Source organism: Pneumocystis carinii (assembly GCF_001477545.1).
Source record: "Pneumocystis carinii B80 chromosome Unknown supercont1.9, whole genome shotgun sequence".
Taxonomy (NCBI): Eukaryota; Fungi; Ascomycota; class Pneumocystomycetes; order Pneumocystales; family Pneumocystaceae; genus Pneumocystis; species Pneumocystis carinii.
In genome coordinates, this window is record NW_017264721.1 from 240312 (window position 1) to 260267 (window position 19956).

The 19956-nt window shown below is 26.5% G+C and overlaps 12 protein-coding genes across 12 annotated transcripts; 5 read left to right on the plus strand and 7 right to left on the minus strand.

Annotated features, from left to right (window-relative positions):
- Positions 1–73: 73 nt before the first annotated feature.
- T552_02168 (YjeF family domain-containing protein) lies at positions 74–1243 on the minus strand. The gene is made up of 9 exons (XM_018370723.1): positions 1198–1243; positions 1082–1149; positions 939–1033; positions 871–888; positions 737–822; positions 544–690; positions 427–493; positions 258–381; positions 74–215 (listed from the first exon to the last, which is right to left on the minus strand). The coding sequence occupies exons 1-9, from the start codon at positions 1207–1209 to the stop codon at positions 116–118; spliced, it is 717 nt and encodes a 238-aa protein (XP_018225610.1). The 5' UTR covers positions 1210–1243; the 3' UTR covers positions 74–115.
- Positions 1244–1281: 38 nt separating this feature from the next.
- On the plus strand, positions 1282–2211 carry T552_02169 (hypothetical protein). The gene is made up of 6 exons (XM_018370724.1): positions 1282–1354; positions 1405–1442; positions 1487–1562; positions 1611–1767; positions 1819–1937; positions 1990–2211. The coding sequence occupies exons 1-6, from the start codon at positions 1324–1326 to the stop codon at positions 2163–2165; spliced, it is 597 nt and encodes a 198-aa protein (XP_018225611.1). The 5' UTR covers positions 1282–1323; the 3' UTR covers positions 2166–2211.
- Positions 2183–2721, minus strand: T552_02170 (ribosomal protein S16). Its single transcript, XM_018370725.1, has 4 exons — positions 2679–2721; positions 2554–2633; positions 2327–2486; positions 2183–2285 (listed from the first exon to the last, which is right to left on the minus strand). Exons 2-4 carry the CDS (start codon positions 2628–2630, stop codon positions 2229–2231), a joined length of 294 nt encoding a protein of 97 aa, XP_018225612.1. The 5' UTR covers positions 2631–2633; positions 2679–2721; the 3' UTR covers positions 2183–2228.
- A 123-nt stretch (positions 2722–2844) lies between these two features.
- Positions 2845–3972, plus strand: T552_02171 (hypothetical protein). The gene is made up of 8 exons (XM_018370726.1): positions 2845–2892; positions 2938–2962; positions 3004–3040; positions 3087–3215; positions 3263–3375; positions 3423–3484; positions 3541–3569; positions 3622–3972. The coding sequence occupies exons 1-8, from the start codon at positions 2885–2887 to the stop codon at positions 3924–3926; spliced, it is 708 nt and encodes a 235-aa protein (XP_018225613.1). The 5' UTR covers positions 2845–2884; the 3' UTR covers positions 3927–3972.
- A 16-nt stretch (positions 3973–3988) lies between these two features.
- On the plus strand, positions 3989–7041 carry T552_02172 (hypothetical protein). Its single transcript, XM_018370727.1, has 16 exons — positions 3989–4085; positions 4134–4308; positions 4353–4506; positions 4552–4655; positions 4702–4971; positions 5016–5170; positions 5222–5259; positions 5307–5368; positions 5416–5471; positions 5524–5827; positions 5873–5916; positions 5962–6072; positions 6119–6511; positions 6564–6643; positions 6693–6762; positions 6805–7041. Exons 1-16 carry the CDS (start codon positions 4032–4034, stop codon positions 6997–6999), a joined length of 2265 nt encoding a protein of 754 aa, XP_018225614.1. The 5' UTR covers positions 3989–4031; the 3' UTR covers positions 7000–7041.
- Positions 7014–7967, minus strand: T552_02173 (hypothetical protein). The gene is made up of 5 exons (XM_018370728.1): positions 7910–7967; positions 7678–7793; positions 7561–7624; positions 7368–7515; positions 7014–7319 (listed from the first exon to the last, which is right to left on the minus strand). Exons 1-5 carry the CDS (start codon positions 7919–7921, stop codon positions 7060–7062), a joined length of 600 nt encoding a protein of 199 aa, XP_018225615.1. The 5' UTR covers positions 7922–7967; the 3' UTR covers positions 7014–7059.
- A 240-nt stretch (positions 7968–8207) lies between these two features.
- On the plus strand, positions 8208–8970 carry T552_02174 (sorting nexin-3). The gene is made up of 5 exons (XM_018370729.1): positions 8208–8367; positions 8438–8503; positions 8548–8618; positions 8662–8787; positions 8834–8970. The coding sequence occupies exons 1-5, from the start codon at positions 8254–8256 to the stop codon at positions 8922–8924; spliced, it is 468 nt and encodes a 155-aa protein (XP_018225616.1). The 5' UTR covers positions 8208–8253; the 3' UTR covers positions 8925–8970.
- Positions 8971–9184: 214 nt separating this feature from the next.
- T552_02175 (hypothetical protein) lies at positions 9185–10540 on the minus strand. Its single transcript, XM_018370730.1, has 7 exons — positions 10432–10540; positions 10378–10382; positions 10059–10322; positions 9626–10012; positions 9421–9582; positions 9316–9373; positions 9185–9271 (listed from the first exon to the last, which is right to left on the minus strand). Exons 3-7 carry the CDS (start codon positions 10181–10183, stop codon positions 9215–9217), a joined length of 789 nt encoding a protein of 262 aa, XP_018225617.1. The 5' UTR covers positions 10184–10322; positions 10378–10382; positions 10432–10540; the 3' UTR covers positions 9185–9214.
- Positions 10541–11125: 585 nt separating this feature from the next.
- T552_02176 (hypothetical protein) lies at positions 11126–12251 on the plus strand. Its single transcript, XM_018370731.1, has 4 exons — positions 11126–11414; positions 11458–11680; positions 11735–11836; positions 11880–12251. Exons 1-4 carry the CDS (start codon positions 11169–11171, stop codon positions 12203–12205), a joined length of 897 nt encoding a protein of 298 aa, XP_018225618.1. The 5' UTR covers positions 11126–11168; the 3' UTR covers positions 12206–12251.
- An 87-nt stretch (positions 12252–12338) lies between these two features.
- Positions 12339–13376, minus strand: T552_02177 (hypothetical protein; the record flags this gene model as incomplete). Its single annotated transcript, XM_018370732.1, has 5 exons — positions 12339–12401; positions 12449–12584; positions 12624–12807; positions 12858–13106; positions 13163–13376. The coding sequence occupies 5 exons, from the start codon at positions 13374–13376 to the stop codon at positions 12339–12341; spliced, it is 846 nt and encodes a 281-aa protein (XP_018225619.1).
- A 776-nt stretch (positions 13377–14152) lies between these two features.
- T552_02178 (hypothetical protein) lies at positions 14153–17287 on the minus strand (the record flags this gene model as incomplete). Its single annotated transcript, XM_018370733.1, has 15 exons — positions 14153–14293; positions 14339–14601; positions 14644–14718; positions 14764–15135; positions 15182–15404; positions 15446–15685; positions 15730–15915; positions 15964–16056; positions 16102–16262; positions 16314–16428; positions 16474–16560; positions 16605–16725; positions 16769–16912; positions 17000–17101; positions 17145–17287. The coding sequence occupies 15 exons, from the start codon at positions 17285–17287 to the stop codon at positions 14153–14155; spliced, it is 2466 nt and encodes an 821-aa protein (XP_018225620.1).
- Positions 17288–17502: 215 nt separating this feature from the next.
- On the minus strand, positions 17503–19738 carry T552_02179 (hypothetical protein). The gene is made up of 12 exons (XM_018370734.1): positions 19627–19738; positions 19396–19569; positions 19245–19353; positions 19102–19195; positions 18760–19055; positions 18552–18712; positions 18446–18508; positions 18263–18406; positions 17974–18214; positions 17849–17935; positions 17705–17808; positions 17503–17661 (listed from the first exon to the last, which is right to left on the minus strand). The coding sequence occupies exons 1-12, from the start codon at positions 19690–19692 to the stop codon at positions 17548–17550; spliced, it is 1653 nt and encodes a 550-aa protein (XP_018225621.1). The 5' UTR covers positions 19693–19738; the 3' UTR covers positions 17503–17547.
- Between the last annotated feature and the right edge of the window lie 218 nt (positions 19739–19956).

Consider the following 19956-nt stretch of genomic DNA (forward strand, 5'->3'; position numbering starts at 1 on the left):
TCATTAAAAATTTTAACTAAATAATTTTATTTCTTCAAAATCTTTAAATTTATACAAATAATTAAATATTATTAATATCTGAACATTCTCAGATATTCAGAAGAAAACGAAAACTTTATTTGAAATCATTTTCAATAGGAATTCCAGTAATTTCGGCATATTGTTTATAACCATCATATTTTATAGGACTAAGTTTATATTTTTTCATGATTGAACTAAACTCATTATTACTTTATAACTTTCAATTTTTATCATACGGAGTAATAAATCTTCCACCAATAAAATGTCGTCCTTTAAAATATTGACTGCATGGTTTTGGCGCTGTTAATGAAACAAGAAATGTCGGATTCCATTGATCAGTTCCTTCATTTTCAAAAGGATCTACAATAACAATATTAGGATCTCAATAAATATTTCTTAAACTACTTTTTTCAATATCCCAACCTGACGGTATATCTATACTTGTAATAGGTATTTTCGTATGTTTAAGCATCTGGAAAAAATTACAAAAAAAAAAACACAAAAATTTATATAAGCAATTACTTCAATCACTTCGATAAATGGCTCCCTTACTTCTCCTGAAAAGTTAAATCCAAAAATCGCATCAATAATATGATCTGTTTCTTTCATCGCTAACGAAATATCATTTACAAAAGGAATCGATAACTCATTAAGTTGACAACACAATCTCTACATTCAATTCATTATTTTCAATTCTATACTGTTTTTTACAAACTTCAAATAATTCTTTTTTGCCTTTCTTTGGATAATAAACTGACAATATATATCCATAATGCCAAAGATGTCTTGCTGCAACAAGTCCTAAATTTTAAAATCAATATTTCATACTTATTCTTGTCAATTCTATACCATCTCCTCCATTATTCCCTTATAATATTATTATATTAATTATTATTTCTTTATCTTCGAAGGCTTACCTGGTCCTGCAAGAACTAAAATACGAGAGCCTTTTTCTAAAGGATGAACATCATAAATAACTTGAGAAACACTCAGACCAGACAATTCCATCAATCTTAGTTATTTATTTAATTATTTATTCATTTTATAAAGAAATCCCTACTGATCAATCGAAAATCCTTTAAGAAAACTCTCTTCATCAACCGAACTAGACTGATCTCTGTTTAATGACTAAATATCCCTTAAATTCTTCTTTTTTCATTAAATTTATATAAAAACCTTAATAACCATTTTTCACTGATTTATCTTTTATCTTATCTTTTTTATCTTAAGGTTCCTGACTAATGAAATTATATTAAAACCAAGTATTTTTAATTAAATTAATATTTTTACATAAATTAGACTATGGAAGGCTCTGAAACTAATAAAGATAAATGTTTGTTATTATCTATATTTTCCTGGTTATTTTTATGTAATAATCTTTAGCCTATATGGAGCAATCTATACATTCTATGAACCCAATTGTAAGATAAGAAGAATTATATAGGAAAAGATTAAGGAATATAAGAATCTTATTGAGAAAATTATAAGGGAAAGAATTGCGGAATGTAGATATTATAAAGAAATGTGCTTTGGATTAACTGGTATATAAATATCTATATATAAAAAAAAAAAGATATGAATAAAAACAGCAGCAACTATCTGTGATCGGGCAGTTAAGATGAAATATATTGGAGGACAATATTTGAATCAAAGACCTAGTGAATTTTTATGTTTAACATTTAAATTATTGCAACTTCAACCAGAAAAAGAAATAATTTTAGAATATTTATCAGCAAATGACTTTAAGTATATCAATTATGTATTAAATTTATAGAATAAGTATATTAAGGAATGAAGATATCTTCAGGCACTTGCAGCATTTTATATTCGACTTACATTTCCAGCTAAAGAATGTTATATGATTCTTGAACCATTTCTTAATGATTATAGAAAATTGAGAATTAGATATTCAACGGGTTTTTTAGAATTTAACAATGTGTAGATTTTCTTAGTAATATTTTATAATAGGGCTATATGGTTTAAGTTATATTGATGAATTTGTTGATCAACTTTTAAATGAAGAACGTGTTTGTGATATTGCTCTTCCTCGGCTGCCAACTCGCTTTATTTTGGAAGAAATGGAAGAATTAGAACCTAGAAAAAGTGTATTAGAAAGTGAATTGGAAACAGATGAGGATAATTAAAAAAAAACCTATTTTATTTCAAAATATATAACTAAACATAGACATTTATACAACAATATTATATTATACATCTTTTTTTTCTTTATCTCTTAAACGAGGTTTAGGTGGTAATAATGAAATCTGATTTTTTATAAAAAAAATAATATAATTATAGATCAAACCTTTTCAAGCAGTTTATATACGACATCTGTAGGTTGTGCACCTACTCCTAACCAATATTTTGTTCTTAAAAAATTGATCTCCATATTTTTGGTACCATCTTCTCGAGGTATAGGGTCATAAGTTCCTAATTTTTCTATTGGTTTAGACTGTCTTGCTGTTCTATATTCTTTTTAACATCTTTATCAAAAAAAAACAAAGGTACAAAAAAAAAAAAACACAAAAATACCTTGCATTACAAACAACAATATGGTAAAATGGATATTTCTTAATTCCAAACCTTTGTAACCGGATTTTCACAACCATTCTCTATTTACTTCAGTATTTAATATTTTTAATCAAAAAAAATGCTACAAAATAGGAAAAAAAAACAAATATTCAAATAAATACAGAAAACTCAATAATTCTTTGTTACGGATCAGCTTTTTATATATTTTCTAGCACATTTTTCTATATATTTTTACACTAAAATTTTTAAAGGTCTTGTCGAAAACCTCTTAAAATCTTGGTTTTTTGTATTTGTCTTTTAACAAGTATTTTAGGCCTTTAAATTATATAATATGGCAAGGTTTGGATGTATTCTTAATAGAGTTATAAGTCTTAGTTTTTTTAGAAACAGTGAAAAAGCACAATCTATGGTTAAATTATTTTTTATTGTTATTTTTGTTAATAAGTTCAGCTCTACCGCTTTAGAGCCTCTCAAGCAGCAGAATTAGGTTAGATATATGAAGTACATAATGTTTTATATGTTTATTTTCCAAGGAATTATTGATACAGGATCTCAACGTCGTCCAAAGTTAATTACAGAAGTGAATTCAATTCAAGCTTGTGAAAAATGGAGAGGACAAGTAGTAAAAGAGATTTATAGGAAGATTTCAAAGATACAAGACCGTAATAATACTTTAAAAGAAAGTTTTATGTATTTATTTTATTGTTAGCAAGTTTAACAGATTATCAAATCCGTGATCTTAATGATGATATTAATAAAATGATGCGAGAAAAGCATATGTGGGAGATACAATTACGAAATCTTCAAGGGCCTAATTATATGGTATTTATATTAGGTCAAGAATTATTTTTATCTCAAGTTTTTTTTAGAGATTTGGACCTAAAATGGTAGATGCAGAAGGCAGAGAAATTCCAGGACATAGAGGATATAAGTATTTCATATTATTACAAGTTTATGAATGTTTTATACTAATTTTTATTATAATAGATATTTTGGTCGTGCAAAAGAATTACCAGGTAAAATATAAGAGTATTTTTTTGAATTTTTGAAATTTAATATAATGTAAAGGTGTTAAAGAACTTTTTGATGAATTAGTTCCAAAACCTCCACCTAAACCGAAAATATCTGAAACATTGTATAAAACTTTAGATGCATCATATTTTGGATATCAGGATGAAAATGACGATCGACTTTTAGAATTTGAAAAACAAAGGGAAAAAGAAAGTATAGAAGCTATGTTAAACAGTACAGAAGGTGATCCAAAGCAAGATTGGTCATCTATTCCTGATCTATATATTCCAAATCAAAAAGAAATCGAAGAATTTTTACTTCAAAAGCGAAAACAGATTCTATTGGAAAAATATTCAACATAAAAATCATTAAAACATGATCATTCACTAATTCTCACCTTGTCTATTCATATATATTACTGCTATTCTCGTCAAAAAACCCTAACCCCTTCTATCAATCTTTTGTTCATGATGTCTCAATCTTATATACTTTCAAAGAGCTTTGTTGGTCATGATCAGGATGTATTATACTTTTATAATGTTCTTCTAGATGTTTATAATGTTTCTTAGGTTAAGGTTGTTTGTGAGGGCTCTGAATCTTTAATATTTTCTGCATCAAGAGATGGTACAGTTCGGTCATGGAATATTTCTAAAGAATCTACAATTAAACCCAATATTTACTCAATGCATTCTGGATATGTTAATAGTTTGGCATTTATTAGATGTTCAGAGAAGTATCCAAATGGTTATTATTATAAAATATGTGCTATATAAGCCTTATACCATTAGGCCTTATAGTTAGCGGAGGACAAGACAAGTTAATTGCTGTTTATGATCCTTATAAATATGTGGAACCGGATTATGTATTGATTGGGCATCAGGCAAATGTCTGTGCCTTGCATGCTACGGACAATGCAATGATTATATCTGGATCATGGGACAAGTTAAATATTTTTAATGAAATTGATAAGTATATTTAGTCTTTTAGGACAGCAAAGGTATGGAAAGATTGGAAATGTCTATATACGTTGGAGGGACATAGTGCGGCTGTCTGGGCAGTCTTAATAGTTGATGAAAATCGATTTCTTACAGGTAATTTAATTTTATTAGGTTTATTTCGGCTTAAAAACAAATATAGGATCAGCAGATAAAACAATTATACTTTGGTTAGATGGTATTCAGATTGGATTATTTAAAGGACATACGGATTGTGTTAGAAGTATATGTAAAATATCAGATAGCGAATTTAGTAGTTGTGGAAATGATGGTGTAATTCGTATATGGACATTTTCAGGAGAACAGATATTGGAGATGACAAATGGGCGTTCTTTTATATATTCTTTATCTATGTTGTCTACGAAGGAACTTATTTCTTCCGGGGAAGATAGATCAGTTAAAATATGGAAAGGTATAATTTCTTTAAAAATGTATTTATAGATTGAAATAAAACAGATGGAAAATGTATTCAAACTATTATTCATCCTGCTGTTAGTATTTGGTCTGTTGCTGTTCTTAAAAACGATGATATTGTTACTGGAGGAAGCGATGGTATTATTAGGATATTTACAAGAGATCAAGAAAGAATGGCATCTAAAGAAGAAATAAATGTTAATAAATAAATCTATGACATTTTATAAATAATAATAATATTTTAATAGGAATTTAATAAGAGTGTTGCTTCATACAAAATCTCTACGTATGTATTAAATTTAATTAAGGAATCATTTTTTTAAAAGAAAATAGCAACAATCTTAGTCATATAAATAAGGAGAAGCTTCCTGGTGTTGAGGCGCTTCAAAAACAAGGTATAACATATAATTTATATAAATATGAATAAACTTATTAAATTAAGGAAAAAAAAATCAAGTTATTATGATTAAGGAAAATAATACAATTGAAGCATATCAAGTAAGCTGTGAAATGACATTTAAATAATAAGAAGTGTTGTTAATTATAATAGTGGGATGTTTCTAAGATGGCATGGAATAAAGTTGGAGAAGTTGTTGATGTAGCTGCTCCATCACAAAAACAAATTTATAATGGCCAGGAATATGATTATGTTTTTGATGTTGATATTGCAGAAGGATCACCGCCACTAAAATTGCCTTATAATGTAAATCAAAATCCTTATGAGGTTGCTTATCAATTTATACAAAACTATCAACTTTCAATAGAATATCTTGACAGGATTGCAAAGTTTATACAGGAGAATACAAAGAAAATCGAGATAGGAGAACAAAATTCATTTATAGATCCATATTCTAGTATAATTATTATTAAATTTAAAAACATGACTTATTTTGTTTTAGCTGGAAGATATATTCCTGGTCAATCTTGTTCTGAAAGTTCAGAAGTAAATATTTAAACAAATATTTAAATTGCTTTTTAATATTTTTAGCCTTCTAAGAAAATTTTACCTCATACTAGCTTTTTATCATTCAAGCAAATAAACATTTTTGGATTAATCCAAAAATGCATGGAATTTAATTCTGTTTTTGGAAAATCAGAGGTATTTTGATTTCTTTATTGATTAAGTATGATTTAATATAATTTAGCATAAAAATATTTCTTTAAATCCTGAAGAAGTTTTAACTTTAGAAACAATTGATAAATATCTTAAAGATCCTAAAGGGAAATCTCTCACTAAGAATATGGTTTTAGATTCTTTGGATTTAATTGTTAAGTTAACAAACATTTGGCCCTATGATAAAAGGTTTCCTGGATTAGATATGTTAAGAATATTTTGCGAAAGATTTGAAGAAACTAGTTCATATAAATACGGCACAAAATCAATAATCGATATAATTATAGAAGGTGGACTTTCAAATGATTCTTTAGCATTTTCAGAAAAAATAATTGGAAATAATATTATGTTATCTCTTAAGGCTTTAGTTAATTTATTTGAAAGGGATTCTGGAAGAAAAATACTTTATCAAAATCTTGACAAGGTTTTAATATTCATAACTGGATTAATTATTTTTTTTTTAATTATTTTTACAGATAACAACTAAAATATTCAATATTTATAATATTTTATTTAATCGTAATATTAAGATCGCACTTGGCACTTTATATTTAAAGTATCTCTTCTAAAATTATAAAAATCATATGTTTTTAACTTAATATTAGCTTTTCTGTTCTTTTTTATCAACTATCATCAACACAAAATGCAATTAATTTTATAGAACCTATATTTCAAGTAAATTCTTTCTATAATATTGATCTATACTTATATATCTAGATTTTATTAAAAGATGACGATTCAGAGTGTATTTATCGAACATTAATTGCACTTGGTACAATTCTACATACACTTAAAGAATCCAAATATATATATACAGACAGGATTCAAATGGTTACGCAGAAATGCAAAAATGATTTTAAAGAATCACGAATAACTTCATTAATTAAAGAAATCTCGGAAATATTACATTGAAAAATAATACTATAAATAAAAATAAATATAATAAAAGATATATTCATTTTCTTATATAAATTACTTTTCATCAATGATCATAGGCTTTTCTGTATCATTTGAAGATTGTATTGCAACATTCATATATTTGTCAAGTTCATTATCTAAATCCTCTTGAGTCTTATATTCCCCTCTTAGCTTTCTATATGGTCTATAATTATTGAATATTTTATGCCTATAAGCATCAACTTTAAAATCACTAATACGACCAAATAATGAGTCCGATTTTCTTCGTGATTTACGTAATGGCTGTAAATCCAACGTTAATGTAATCGGCTGACCTAAAAAAATTCATATCTTTAATATATAACTCTTTTTTTTAATAAAACCTGCAGCATTGGCTCCATTGAATTGATTAATTGCATTATGTGCATCCTCAATTCTTTCAAAATTAACAAATGCTATTCCTGTGCTGCGACCTGAACGATCATACTTAATATTAAGCTTAGCAACAGGTCCAATTCGTTTAAATAATCCCTTCAATTCTTAAAAATTATTCCATAAAAAAAATTCTTTTTTTACATTCAAATCATCCTCTGTAAGCTCATAATGAAGATTTTCCACCTTAACACGATATGTTAAAGCCCTTAATCTCTCAGTTTTCATTCATATTAATATTTATATATATAAATATTCTACTTTGGCTCTTCTTCATACGCCTCTTTTAACCCTGAAATAGACGGATTTTCTCCTGATCCTTCATAAAGATCATGTCTCCATGGTTCATCATACTTTCTCTTGTATAAATTATCAGGCTATTATCAAAAATATAAAAGTCAAATTTCATTCAAAAATACGCCTAAAAAAGCAGGAAAAAAACATGCCTATACTTCTTATAACCCATTCTTATCATTCCCATTCTTTAAAATACCTTGCAACTCATCCTAAACCCTTTTTTTTTAAAAAATCTCCGCTTTGATCTCGACTCGGTTATTCTCGATTTTCTCAACGTCTATAAGGCCTATTAAACCCGGAAAAAAACCATTTTTCTCCTTAATTCTCGCTCTACCTTTCTAGAATTAATAATACTATCTAATGACTCTTCAAGTAGCATCTTTTTTGCCTTTTTTTCCTGCAAAAAATTTGCTGTCGTTGACGTCGTTAACTAAGTCTCGACGTTTCAGTAGGATTTCGACGTCAAAAAAAAAGGTTGATGACGGACAGGCTAAATTTAGTCTAATTTATAGGGAAAAAAGAGTTTTTTAAGGATAAAATATGCCCTCATCAAAGGCTTTTCAATCATTTTCTCAAAATCAGGAGTTTTTTTGCGATCGTAAAGTTCAACAAGATGCATGGTATGAACCGCCGCAAAATTTCCTTGAAATCGAGGTAAAAACGGGAATTGACATGTTTACCGTGTTCTCCGTGAAGAGTTGTAGGTGTTTATGTTTTTTTTTAGGTGAAAAATCCGATTACTCATGGTATTGGACGTGGAATGTATACGGATTATGAAATTATATGTAAAGTGGGTAAAACAGAGGAGAAAAGCGTTAATATTAAGTATATAAGACAAATATACCAGCGTTTAAGGCGAAATACTCTTCGGTTCGCCGAAGATACTCTGAATTTGAGGATTTTAAGTGAATAATAAGTCATTTTAAAGCAAGTCTATATAAGTCATAGATGTATTCTTGAAAGGGAGTCATCAAGGGTTTTAATACCTCCGCTTCCAGGAAAAGTGCTTACGAATCGTTTTTCGGACAAAGTTATTGAACATAGACGAGATCAACTTGAACGTTTTTTACAAATGTAAGAATGATTTTATATAAGATAAGAAACCTAAAAGAGGGGTAAGAGTAGCAGGACATCCTCTTTTGCAAACGGGGAGTAAAGCGTTATCATCATTTATTCAGGATCCTCAATGGAATGCGAATATATGGAAATAATGAGTTATGAATAATAAGTTATAAATAGCTATAAGTTGTATTATTTTATAATACCCTATACTTAATACAGGAGAATATTTTGTTTTTTATATAAATATATTTGAATGATAGATGCAATAATAATTTTTTTAATAATATATTATTAAAAGAGAAAGAAAGACAAAATAATAGAATTATTATATTTAAAGGTAGTCTATTAAACAGAAAGGATGATTATTAAATTACCAATATTATAAAATTTATAATTAATAAAAAATATATTCCCAATTAATTTTTCCAAATAATTAAATTTATTGCCATAAACCATATGGGCCTTGTTGAGACTTCCATAATCTTATTGTACCATCCTATATTGTATTATTAAAATCTTTAATATAATGTATAAAACTACTTCAGAACCAGTTGCGTATAATCCACCATCAGGACTAAAGCTGACACAATGTATAGGCCTTGAATAATTAATATGAATAATATATTATTATAAATATGTAGATACCCATGATGTCCTTTATAAACATTCAATTGTTTCTCTGTTTTAAAATCATAAACTCTAACCCAAGGCTGAGAACCTCCACCTGTAACAAATTTGGTTTTTTCAGGATGAAGAGAGACACTAGAAACATCATATTCTGTAACAATTGTTTTTACACTTTTTTGTCTATAAAAATAAGTTAAAGAACTTTCTTACTTGCATGTTTTACGTTTTAAAATCAAGAAAAAATATTCTCTTGCCTGCTACTACTAAAAGATATTCTTCCCCAAGACTTTTTTCAGAATTTGTAACAAATTCTCCTGCATCAAAAGAATTTACTTCCTTCAACATTCGAAGGTCCCACCAACGTACTTTTTCATCATCTCCAGAAGATATAATAACATTATTCATCCATGTAACATTCTTAATAGTACCTTTATGTCCTGATAAATCAAAAATTGGCGTCAAAGGTGAATTTAATGAAAATATACGAATCTTTTTCTCATGTCCACCTGTAACTATTTCCTTAGAATTATATGAAAAATCCACTGATCTAACAATATGTTCATGAGAAAATGATTGTATCATATTTCCTGTATATGTATCCCATACTTTTCTATACTCAAATCATAAACGACATCTAATCCAATACATTTCTTTACGCAGAAAAATCAGCTGATCCTGTTACTGCCCTATCTGCATCTTTATTGAATCTTGATGACCATGTAGCTCCTTTGTGCCCTAAAAACGTACCAATCCAATCTCCTGTTATCCCATCCCGAAGCATAGAATTCCCATCTATCAGACGTCAAGAAAAATTGGTTCAAATGATAATTTTCCCTTTGCATGATGATATTAGATAATATTGATTGTTTTCAAGAAGACGTGAGAATGAAAGATGCATCACTGGACGTGTATGTCCTGAACTAACTCTGATAAGAAAAAAATCTTAAAATATACATAAAATAGCTTCTAATTTACCATGTCTATTCATTTTAATAAGATATTATCATGAAATAATTAAAAATAACTTACCAAAGGCAACATACGCAATTCTGTCTCTGGTGTAAAGGATGAATATGGTGAATTTTCAGTCATTTAAAAAACTTAATAATAAAATCCTGAAATGCTTCTAACACAGGATTTAACTAAGATTTGTTAATTTAAATCACTTTTAAGCTGTTTAAAACTTACATTATTTTCAAGTAGCTAAAAAATAGGATTATAAGTCTTTAGTTATAAGAAGAAATAATAATGAAAATAAACATAATATATTTTGTTAAATATTTGTTTTTTATCTTTTAAATTTCTTAAAGATATATATTTTAAAAATTTTATATTTTGGTCTTTATTATAGTATTAATATGGTATTAAAAGACATAACAAGACAAGAAACGTGGTTATCTTATAGAATACTTACTGTACAGAGTCTAAATATTACTATTTAATATGATTATAGATTTTTTTGCTCTAAAATAGTGCTATACAAGGGCTAAAATTTAATGTTAAAAATATAGTTTAAAAAATGTTTAGAAATATGTAGATAAAGGGTTTTTATAGTAATTAATAGACAAATAGTTATTAAAATAAGTTTTTTAAAAGTGTATGAGATATTAGTTTTTAGTTAGAAATTGTAAGGTATATTATGAATGATGATATTTATATTAAATGTTTTAACAAATAATAAGATGAAAAACAAGGAATCCAATGTTTTGTAGAAGATTTGATATGTTTTTTTTAATATTTTAATTATTAAGTTTAAGAAGATATTTATGACCATATTTTTGCCTAGATATAGTTATTATTGCAGTTTAAAGAGGACCTGGTTTCCAGGACATATGTTTTCAGGATTAAGAGATATGAGGGATCTTTTAAATGAGGTTGATTTGGTAATTGAGACTAGAGATTGTAGAATTCCTGTTTCAAGTGAAAATAAATTGTTAAACAAGGCAATTGGAAAGAAAGAAAGGATAATAATATTCAACAAGTATGATTTATTGGATTATGATAGTAAAAAGGTATTTTGATGGGAAGAAAAAGGTATTTTTTTAAGGAAAATAGAGAATTGAAGAGAAATTTTATGAAGATGGGATATTCTGTAGTCTAAAAGATCCAAAATCAATGAGAAAAATATATGAAAGTATAAGAATAAGGGCGTTAAAGATGAATAAAATATCAGGAATGAATGTAATGGTAGTTGGAATGCCAAATGTTGGAAAATCAACTCTTTTAAATTCATTTCGTTATATAGGACTACAATCAATTGATATGTATCAGAAAAATAGTATGTAGTCTTTAAAATAATTGTTTGATTATGGTTTATTGGGTTATGTTTTAGGAAAGGCAGTAAAAACAGGTGCACAACCTGGTATTACAAAAAAAATAACACAAAAAATCAAAATTATAAAAAAACCTTTAGTATATTGTATAGATACACCGGGTAATATTAAGGAAAAACGAAGGAATTTATTTATTTGTTATAGGAATTATGATTCCTTCTACAAATGATCCTATTACTTTTTTAAAATTAGCATTAGTTGGATGTATAAAGGACAATATTATTGACATTATTACAGTTGCAGATTATTTATTATTTCGTATTAATTTAATTGATCCAGAATTATATTTAACACCATTCAAAATGAAGCAACCTACAAATAATATAGAAGAATTATTAAATGCAATTGCTATAGCTACAGGTTGTCTTAACAAAGGAGGAATTCCTAATATTTATACAGCTGCAACTTTCCTTATTAAAAAATATAGAACAGGAAACTTAGGAAAGTTTATTTTAGATGATATCTTTTAAAAAATACCTTTTTTTAATAAAAAAGTGTAATATTAAAATACCATAAAATAATGTTAAAAGACATACTTTATTCAAACGTCAACAGGAATAGTAAATACCTATTAAAAATAGGAAAGTCGAGTCAAGTTATTATTTATTCATTGTCTCCTCCATCTAATTTTGCAATCAAATTTAAAATTTGCAAAAAAAGATTTACCTAATTATGTTAAAAAAACAACTTATAACATCAAAATAGAACTTTACAATGTCTATATAAAGAGAAACCGCTCCAACAATGTATTCTTCTGGAGATAAGTGTTTCATGAGATTTGATGTATCATAAAGTATATATCCTATAAAAATAAGAGCCCCAAACATAGCGTATAGTAAATCAAATGTCCTAAAATGTAAAAAAAAAATCATTTAATTATTAAATTACCTATTATAAGGGAAAAAATAGGAAACCAGCCCTCCTGACAAAAATACTATAAGTCCAAAATATAAATAACCCCCTATACTGCTAAAATCATATCTATTTTGCCATGTAAATAGCGTTAACCCCAAAAATATTCCTGTAGTAATTAAAAGTGCTTCCAAAACAACATTACTATTATAAAAAGAAACTATTTCCATAAGTATTTATCAATCTTTATACACAAAATAATGTATAAACCTATAGTTCCAATTGTAAATGACTCAAATAATGTAAATAAAGCGAGAAGATAGAAATTTAATGGACATGAACGCCGTTTCCATGATAAAAAAAGTAATGTACCAATACTCCCAAACATTGAAAAAAAAATTATCATTGGATTAGATACAATATATTCTCTTAACATCTTATTCATTGTTAAAACTCCTGAAATTAAAACTGATGCTATGATTTGCACAAAAAGTATAGAATATACTTTTCTAACAAAATCTAACCCCCCAAAATCAGCTCTTCTTTATACAGCCATTCTATTCTATTGATTCTACCCATTCTTATTGAAATATCACATTGATTAACTGTTGTTCCATATTTAAAGTCCTCTGGAATCTCATTCTCTTGAATTATATGATGTTCATCCAGTAAAGGCGTATAACCATCAAATATAGTCTCACTAATACCTTTATTATATGGACATGACGTCCCATAATCCGGTGGTACCGGATCTTCCTTTATAAAGCCTTTAGAAGATTTATTAAACATCTTATAAATTTGCTAAGTTTTGATTATCGATCGAACTTAAGTCTAAACTTAACCATCAAAGACTAAGAAGAATAAAATACAGTATTTTGCCATGTTTTATGTCTCTTTATTGAAGAATAGTTGAATTATTTTGTGTATATATTTTTTAGATTATAATGAATGAATAATTTTTTGTTGTTAAGAATATAGAAGAATATTTTGTTCAGACCTCTCAAAATTATTTCAAAGTAAACAATAATTAATGTTTGCTTAAATTTGGCTTAAGTCATCATTTACAAAATATCCAATTTTCTATATATAAATAAGAGTTAAAGATTATTTTTTGAAATATCTGCTTGAAAACTACGTTATATCATTAGTGTAAACCATAAGATCCATGGTTTGTGTGTCTTAACGAATATGTTTTCATCATCTAAAAAATCTTTATTATTTATGATAGAAAAAAGATATAAATATTGTTCTTTAAATATACTTCTCAGATCTCTGTTCAAAATCTATCTTTAAAGTCATGATTTTCTGAAGCAAAACAACCTTAAATAAGAGGTTATTTTTTGTGTATTTTATCTTCATTGAAGTATAATTATCTATCATAATTAGTAATATAAGATTGAAGCAGAACAAATGGTTCAATGCAAAAATAAATAGAAAGTAATTTGTAAAAATTAAAAAGTTTTATCATATATATATATTACTAGTACATTTTACTCTAAGAATTAAACATATATGAAATTGACTTACATTAAAAATGATTAAATTATTTATAAAATGAATTATAATCAGCTTCTCCAATATTGTGCAATATTATGAACTCTGTCTATAAGAACAGGAAAAAATGCAGAAACAGAGTCATTAATGAGTTGTTGAAAATATTTTATTGCTTCTTCGTCAGTCATTTCTAAACAAAACCTTTCTTTGATCTATATATATTAAGAAAATAGAATATATATATATGTATATATAACAACCTTTAATACAGATTTATCTGGACCATATTTAATATCAGAAATGTTAGATTCCAACATCAATGCAAATAAGTTTATAATAAGGTTTGAAGATTTTCGTAATGTAATGAATGCAGTGTAACAATAAGACTTGAATTGAGAATAATATGATGACGATGCACCCCCCATTCCTTCTACCATTTCTTTACAAAGTTTCATTGCTGGTGAAAATGGTTTAGGGTCTCTTCCAAGAATAAAACCAAAATCTGCATGAAAAAAATGGCCTATAATATTGTATAAAAAAACAAAAATATTAAAAACCATACCATCAGAACACAGAAGCAAATTATCAAGATGTCTATCACCAACGCCAAGTAAATATGTTATTACACAGTAACCTGCTATAAAAATTATTAATAATATTTAAATTATATTAATTTAAATACCACAGCTTTTTACATAAGTATCCATTACTTCTGCCTTGACACCCAATTCTGAAGAATTATCAGGACTATTAGATCTAAAATATGCAAGAATGCTTCCATTGTATTCAGTTAAACATGTCATTAAACTTATGCTTTGTATGAATTGTACAGCGCCATGATTTACACCAGTTGCAAGAATTTTATATGGAGTTAATCTAAGATCAAGATTTTCATTACGTAAAAGCTTATCCATAAGAGAAACCATCTGTATAACTAATTGATCTTGTCGCAAATCATCACCATTCTTAAAAATAATGGAATATAATGATCCAGTCGTTGTTTTAAAACATATAAGAAGAGGAAAAAGACTACTTTTAAACACAGTTGATTCAGCTTTATACAATTAAAAATTGAAAAGTATAGTGCAAAAAAAAGTAACCTGGAATTATTCCTACAACAGAAATAGAAGGATCCAAAGGTAGTGAAAGAGGTTCAAATTTGATTAAACAATTATCTGGATTGGAAAGATAATAACGAAGACGTTCAATTTTCTTAGGACGTGATTCTTTTATAGAACGAACTTCTTTAGATATAAACAACAATGATGCTAACAATTCTGCCTGTCTTTTCAAAATATTTTGCCGTATTAATCCATTTGGAACCTAAAATTAATAAACAATGAAATTGTAACCATATTAACAACCTCCATTAAACTAGTCATAAATTGATAAGCAATTTCTGAAAATAACTTTCCACATGTTTTATCTTCACATTCAACCATTAAATACCAGTAAAAATTAATTCCTAGTACTTCATTTTTAATAGCTCTTTCAATTAAAAAATAAGCAAGAGATGATGGATAGTTATTTATTTTTGATATTTCTAAAGTTGGATTCTCAAAACGAAGAGCCTGAACCAGTTGCAGAAGATATAACATCAGGTCCTAAATTTAATTATAAACGAATCAATTTTAGTGGAAAAATATACATCATCGTCTGCTTTTCTTAGTCTATCTACAGCATAGCCTCTAACAACATCATCTCTAAATCCAGGACCAAGTAATTCAAGAGCATCATCAATATCAATTTCAGTCCATAATCTGAGGAGGTCATGGGCCTGTTTCACTTCAATAACATCTGTCCATACAACAGCTTTAAGAAATTTTGCCAAAGCCTATATAAAATATTTTAAAAAATACTTTAATATTATGAAATCAAGTACCCTTTTATCTCTAGTAAGATAAAATCTAAATTTCCATATTAAATCTTTCTCTTCAGAAGTTAATTCCTGAGTTGGAGGAAATGTCATTATTATCTTTGATTCTTTAGTTAATGTTTAATATAATTATAAAAGACGTACATTAAGTTGATCTCTTATATTAGAATTAGGCTTTAGCTCTCTGTCTAATGGCCCATTTTTATGTGATCTTATTAAACATCTGTATTTAGTCTCAATTAAATTTTCCCTAAATAATTCAGGATCTGGAGGTGTAAGAATAAGTTTAGAAGATGATAGTTTTTCTAAAATAAGATTAATTAGCGAATATCATAAAGACTATTATATATTTTAACCATTAAATGAAAAACTAAGAGCAGCTGGATATTCATATTCTGAAAACAAAATAGGAAAATCAAATTGAGGAAAATCAATGTAAAGTACTAAAGACTCAAGCTTATCAAGATGTTTCTAAATATTTGGATTTAAATATAAATTATTATAGAGATTTCATACTTGACGTATTTTTTCAATTTGATGAAAAGCAAGATTGTCCAGCCATTTAACTTTTTGTATATCTCCTGCTTCATACTTTTTAACAAGCTATATAAAAGTAAATACTAATAAATATTTCATAATTTTTATACCATTTCCAAATGATTCATATCATTTGGAAAAGAAATATCATCAGATGTACTTGAATCATTATTTCCATCTGCTGGAACACCAATAAATAAATTAAGCTTCTGAAGGCCCGTTTTTAATGTTCTTTTGGTTTATTAATATTTTTAATTTAATTTCCATATATTACTTATCAGGTGAAAATAGTTTCACTGTTGTACTAGCAAAAGGTCTATTTAATTTAGATCCATAAGCATCATTAATTACTATTGCAAATTGTGCGTTTAATGGAAGATCTGAATAATTTAATGGAAATGAAAGCCATTCGTTCCATCTAATTTCTTATTAATCCTTTTTTTTTTAATTAAATAATAGAATTTAGTGTATATAAATTCTAATGAAAGCTTCTTCCAAGACGCACATTTTCTTATATTTAAAATTCTTATAACGTGTTCTATTTGGCAATGTTAAAGCTTTATTATCTGAATAAAGTTGAACTGTAACAAAAAGATCCGGAAAAAAACTATGTCCTCAGCTTAAATAGAAATAATAGACCCTATATTTACTCTTTTTTATCTTCATTTTGATTTTTAAGATAATCTATACTATTAAATATTGCTGAAAGATTGCCTTTAATTGTTCCAATTTTAATATGAATAGGAAAATGTAACTGAGATGATGTACAAAATGAATATGTAGAATTCCCCATGTTTTATATATTAATTCCATTAATATATTAATTTTTATCTTAATATTAGTTTTGAAAGAATAAATATTTAAAAATACTCGCTTAGAAATAGGACTTTTAACCCTCTAAAAAATACTTAGATGTATTAATAAATATTTTGTATATACTTTAATTTGTTCTTTATAAATTGTTTTATTTTGAAATTGCCAGTATATATTCTTTTTTAATTTTATATCCATATAAATAGAAGAAGATATTTGTAATTTTATTTTTGAAGAAAATTAATCATCAGCCTTTATTCTTTGTTTTTTGGATGGATAAGATGATGTTTCTTCATATGAATTACTTGAATTTCCTAAAAGTTGATTCCATTGAAGAATAAATGATCCAGCTTTCTTTTTTTTTAAATAAATAAAGTAATAAATAAGAAATTCTAACCTTATTAATTAAATAATAATCTGGAATTGTCTTATCAATGGTATCTACGTATGGATCTTCTCCAAGAACTATTGATGATAACTTTTTATAAGTCCATTGCATACCTAAAACTTTAATTTATAATGATAATTTTTATTTATTTACCTGGATTTTCATAGTGCAATGGATTATATGAATCAATCATTAAGCGTTCTATAATTTCAGACATTTTATCAATCAATGGATCAGGAGCTTTAAACATTAATTGTATATTTTAAAAATATAAATACCTTTTGCAGAAGTTTGTTCTGGATTTTGTCTGATATCATCCAAAAATGGTAAAATAATAGCAAAAAGACCTCTTGGAAATTCGTCATTATCATCTTTTTTATTAGAATCAAAATTGGAAACTAATGCAGATATTCTTGGATTTGAATTTCTGTATGGACGAAACCATGCAATAGCAATTTTATCTAGTTTATAAAGAGTACGTGCCAATGATGCAAACAGATCAGAAGAATTGAGGTTCTTCTAATATATGTTATATTTTTCCAGTCTTAAAGAAATTTGATAACTTGCCTTATCTATTGGATATAAAAAATAAGAAGGATGAACATTTTCCCAAAAGTGCAATTGATCGAATGACTTAAAACCCAATATCCTAATGACAGGATCTTGCTCGTAGAATTGTAATAAATTCATTTGTTCTTCAGAAAATAAGATCTAATGTATTTATAAACCTTTTAGAAAAGAAATATATACTTTTTTTCCACCAAAATCATATGCCATTTTAATATCTTCATTTTTTAAAGGATTAGACGTTTCCTGATGTATATAAGACAATAGAAATATGGTATAGATATTAAACCTGGCAGATATAATTAACTGTTGTTTTAACAATTTGTGGTTCTTCTGACTTTATATAAACATTATGAGTCTTGGGTGGTGCTTTTTTTCTAAATAATATGTAACCACGAACATTAATGTCCAAATTTGGAGCAATTTGAAGTGGACATTCAAAAAGAAATCCTAAATCAATATTATACATTGATATTTAAAAAAGATGAGCCTTAAACGTTTGGGACTCTGTCTCTTTAAGATAGTATCTACCATTTGATCAAGATCCAGTATTTCATACGTTAAATGGTTTTCTATTTTATCAATATTTTTTGATATGTATAATACATCTTTATAAAAGTTGTCAAAATTAAACATCTTTTTTCCATTAATAAAAAATGGTTCTATTGTAATCCCAGAATTAGATAGATTCCTAATGGAAGCAATAGTAGAATTTTTGTATTCTTGAGAACCTAAGCTTGGATCATCATTATGAGTTATTAAAAATATTCTCTTTATTTTATATGAAGAATTCCTATAAAATTTGTATAACCATTATTTATAAAGACATGAAGACATACAGCTTATTAAACATGTTATTTGCATATTCTAAAATATTAAAGAGCCTAACATGTCTCGTTGTTGGGATAATTATTTTAGATACTTTTGCATCATCTATTTTATATTTCAATTAGCATAAATCTTTATCAAAATCTCCAGTTACCAGATAATAATATTTTGAAATTTTTAATAGATGATCCACTTTGAACATTTAAGTCTAATATCAAATATAAATTAGAATATAATGGAAATTCTTCTATGTTTGTATCTCTCTATACTAAATCAACCAATGTTTTTAAATTATTTATTATTACTGTTCCATATAACAATATTCCAAATGAAATTGTTGGTTTAGAAATCACTCTATAAATAAGCATTTTATAGGCTGCAATCAGCGCTGTTTTTGCAATTGTGCTTACTTCCTCATCAGTTTCTGGTAATAAAGAAACATCAATTAAAAAAAGAAGAGCTTCATCAACAACATAATCCTACAAAATAACAATATCATATTTGTTTTTGATGAAATATCAAGAAATCATACATACCTCTTGATTTTTCTTTTCTGGTTTTTCTATATCATCATTTTTTTCAAAATTTTCTTGAAATTCCATTTTTATTTGTAAAGCCTATAAAGATCTCCAATCTCCTTATTCTAAATACCTATTTCTAAGTGCTTGTTTATAGCTTTTATGTTTTTTTTGATTTAACAAATATGTTTAGCCTTAAAAAGATACCAAAAGAAAATGTATATAATTATGGCGATATTCTTACAAGATAATACTCTTAATTCCCTTATAATTTTCCTTAATAGATCCTTATTTAATCTTGTTAATTTGTACTTTATCTAACTTAATTTCTCTAGGTTGATGTCAGAC

Excerpts from the sequence above, each read along its gene's own strand:
- T552_02168 (XM_018370723.1), bottom strand. Across the intron at positions 1,034-1,081 it reads AAAGGATTTTCGATTGATCA|ATTGATGGAATTGTCTGGTC; the intron begins GTAGGGATTTCT and ends TAAATAACTAAG. Across the intron at positions 382-426 it reads AGGTTGGGATATTGAAAAAA|ATCCTTTTGAAAATGAAGGA; the intron begins GTAGTTTAAGAA and ends TTGTTATTGTAG.
- T552_02169 (XM_018370724.1), top strand. The coding sequence starts at position 1,324 with ATGGAAGGCTCTGAAACTAATAAAGATAAAT. Across the intron at positions 1,355-1,404 it reads TGAAACTAATAAAGATAAAT|CCTATATGGAGCAATCTATA; the intron begins GTTTGTTATTAT and ends AATAATCTTTAG. Across the intron at positions 1,938-1,989 it reads GAGAATTAGATATTCAACGG|GGCTATATGGTTTAAGTTAT; the intron begins GTTTTTTAGAAT and ends ATTTTATAATAG.
- T552_02170 (XM_018370725.1), bottom strand. The coding sequence starts at position 2,630 with ATGGTTGTGAAAATCCGGTTACAAAGGTTTGGAATTAAGAAATATCCA. Across the intron at positions 2,487-2,553 it reads ATTGTTGTTTGTAATGCAAG|AACAGCAAGACAGTCTAAAC; the intron begins GTATTTTTGTGT and ends AAAAGAATATAG. Across the intron at positions 2,286-2,326 it reads TATATAAACTGCTTGAAAAG|ATTTCATTATTACCACCTAA; the intron begins GTTTGATCTATA and ends ATAAAAAATCAG.
- T552_02171 (XM_018370726.1), top strand. Across the intron at positions 2,963-3,003 it reads GTGAAAAAGCACAATCTATG|CTCTACCGCTTTAGAGCCTC; the intron begins GTTAAATTATTT and ends TAATAAGTTCAG. Across the intron at positions 3,485-3,540 it reads CCAGGACATAGAGGATATAA|ATATTTTGGTCGTGCAAAAG; the intron begins GTATTTCATATT and ends TTATTATAATAG.
- T552_02172 (XM_018370727.1), top strand. The coding sequence starts at position 4,032 with ATGATGTCTCAATCTTATATACTTTCAAAGAGCTTTGTTGGTCATGAT. Across the intron at positions 6,512-6,563 it reads TTTATCAAAATCTTGACAAG|ATAACAACTAAAATATTCAA; the intron begins GTTTTAATATTC and ends TTATTTTTACAG. Across the intron at positions 6,644-6,692 it reads CTTGGCACTTTATATTTAAA|CTTTTCTGTTCTTTTTTATC; the intron begins GTATCTCTTCTA and ends ACTTAATATTAG.
- T552_02173 (XM_018370728.1), bottom strand. Across the intron at positions 7,625-7,677 it reads GCGTATGAAGAAGAGCCAAA|GGCTTTAACATATCGTGTTA; the intron begins GTAGAATATTTA and ends TGAGAGATTAAG. Across the intron at positions 7,320-7,367 it reads CAATGGAGCCAATGCTGCAG|GTCAGCCGATTACATTAACG; the intron begins GTTTTATTAAAA and ends GAATTTTTTTAG.
- T552_02174 (XM_018370729.1), top strand. The coding sequence starts at position 8,254 with ATGCCCTCATCAAAGGCTTTTCAATCATTTTCTCAAAATCAGGAGTTT. Across the intron at positions 8,368-8,437 it reads AAAATTTCCTTGAAATCGAG|GTGAAAAATCCGATTACTCA; the intron begins GTAAAAACGGGA and ends GTTTTTTTTTAG. Across the intron at positions 8,619-8,661 it reads TCTGAATTTGAGGATTTTAA|ATGTATTCTTGAAAGGGAGT; the intron begins GTGAATAATAAG and ends TATAAGTCATAG.
- T552_02175 (XM_018370730.1), bottom strand. The coding sequence starts at position 10,183 with ATGCTTCGGGATGGGATAACAGGAGATTGGATTGGTACGTTTTTAGGG. Across the intron at positions 9,583-9,625 it reads TTTTTTCTTGATTTTAAAAC|ACAAAAAAGTGTAAAAACAA; the intron begins GTAAAACATGCA and ends TTATTTTTATAG. Across the intron at positions 9,374-9,420 it reads GTTTATAAAGGACATCATGG|GCCTATACATTGTGTCAGCT; the intron begins GTATCTACATAT and ends TAATTATTCAAG.
- T552_02176 (XM_018370731.1), top strand. The coding sequence starts at position 11,169 with ATGACCATATTTTTGCCTAGATATAGTTATTATTGCAGTTTAAAGAGG. Across the intron at positions 11,415-11,457 it reads TGGATTATGATAGTAAAAAG|AGAATTGAAGAGAAATTTTA; the intron begins GTATTTTGATGG and ends TAAGGAAAATAG. Across the intron at positions 11,837-11,879 it reads ATATTGTATAGATACACCGG|GAATTATGATTCCTTCTACA; the intron begins GTAATATTAAGG and ends TATTTGTTATAG.
- T552_02179 (XM_018370734.1), bottom strand. The coding sequence starts at position 19,692 with ATGGAATTTCAAGAAAATTTTGAAAAAAATGATGATATAGAAAAACCA. Across the intron at positions 19,354-19,395 it reads GAATATTGTTATATGGAACA|AGAGATACAAACATAGAAGA; the intron begins GTAATAATAAAT and ends GATTTAGTATAG. Across the intron at positions 17,662-17,704 it reads ATTATTATTTAATTAATAAG|AAAGCTGGATCATTTATTCT; the intron begins GTTAGAATTTCT and ends TTAAAAAAAAAG.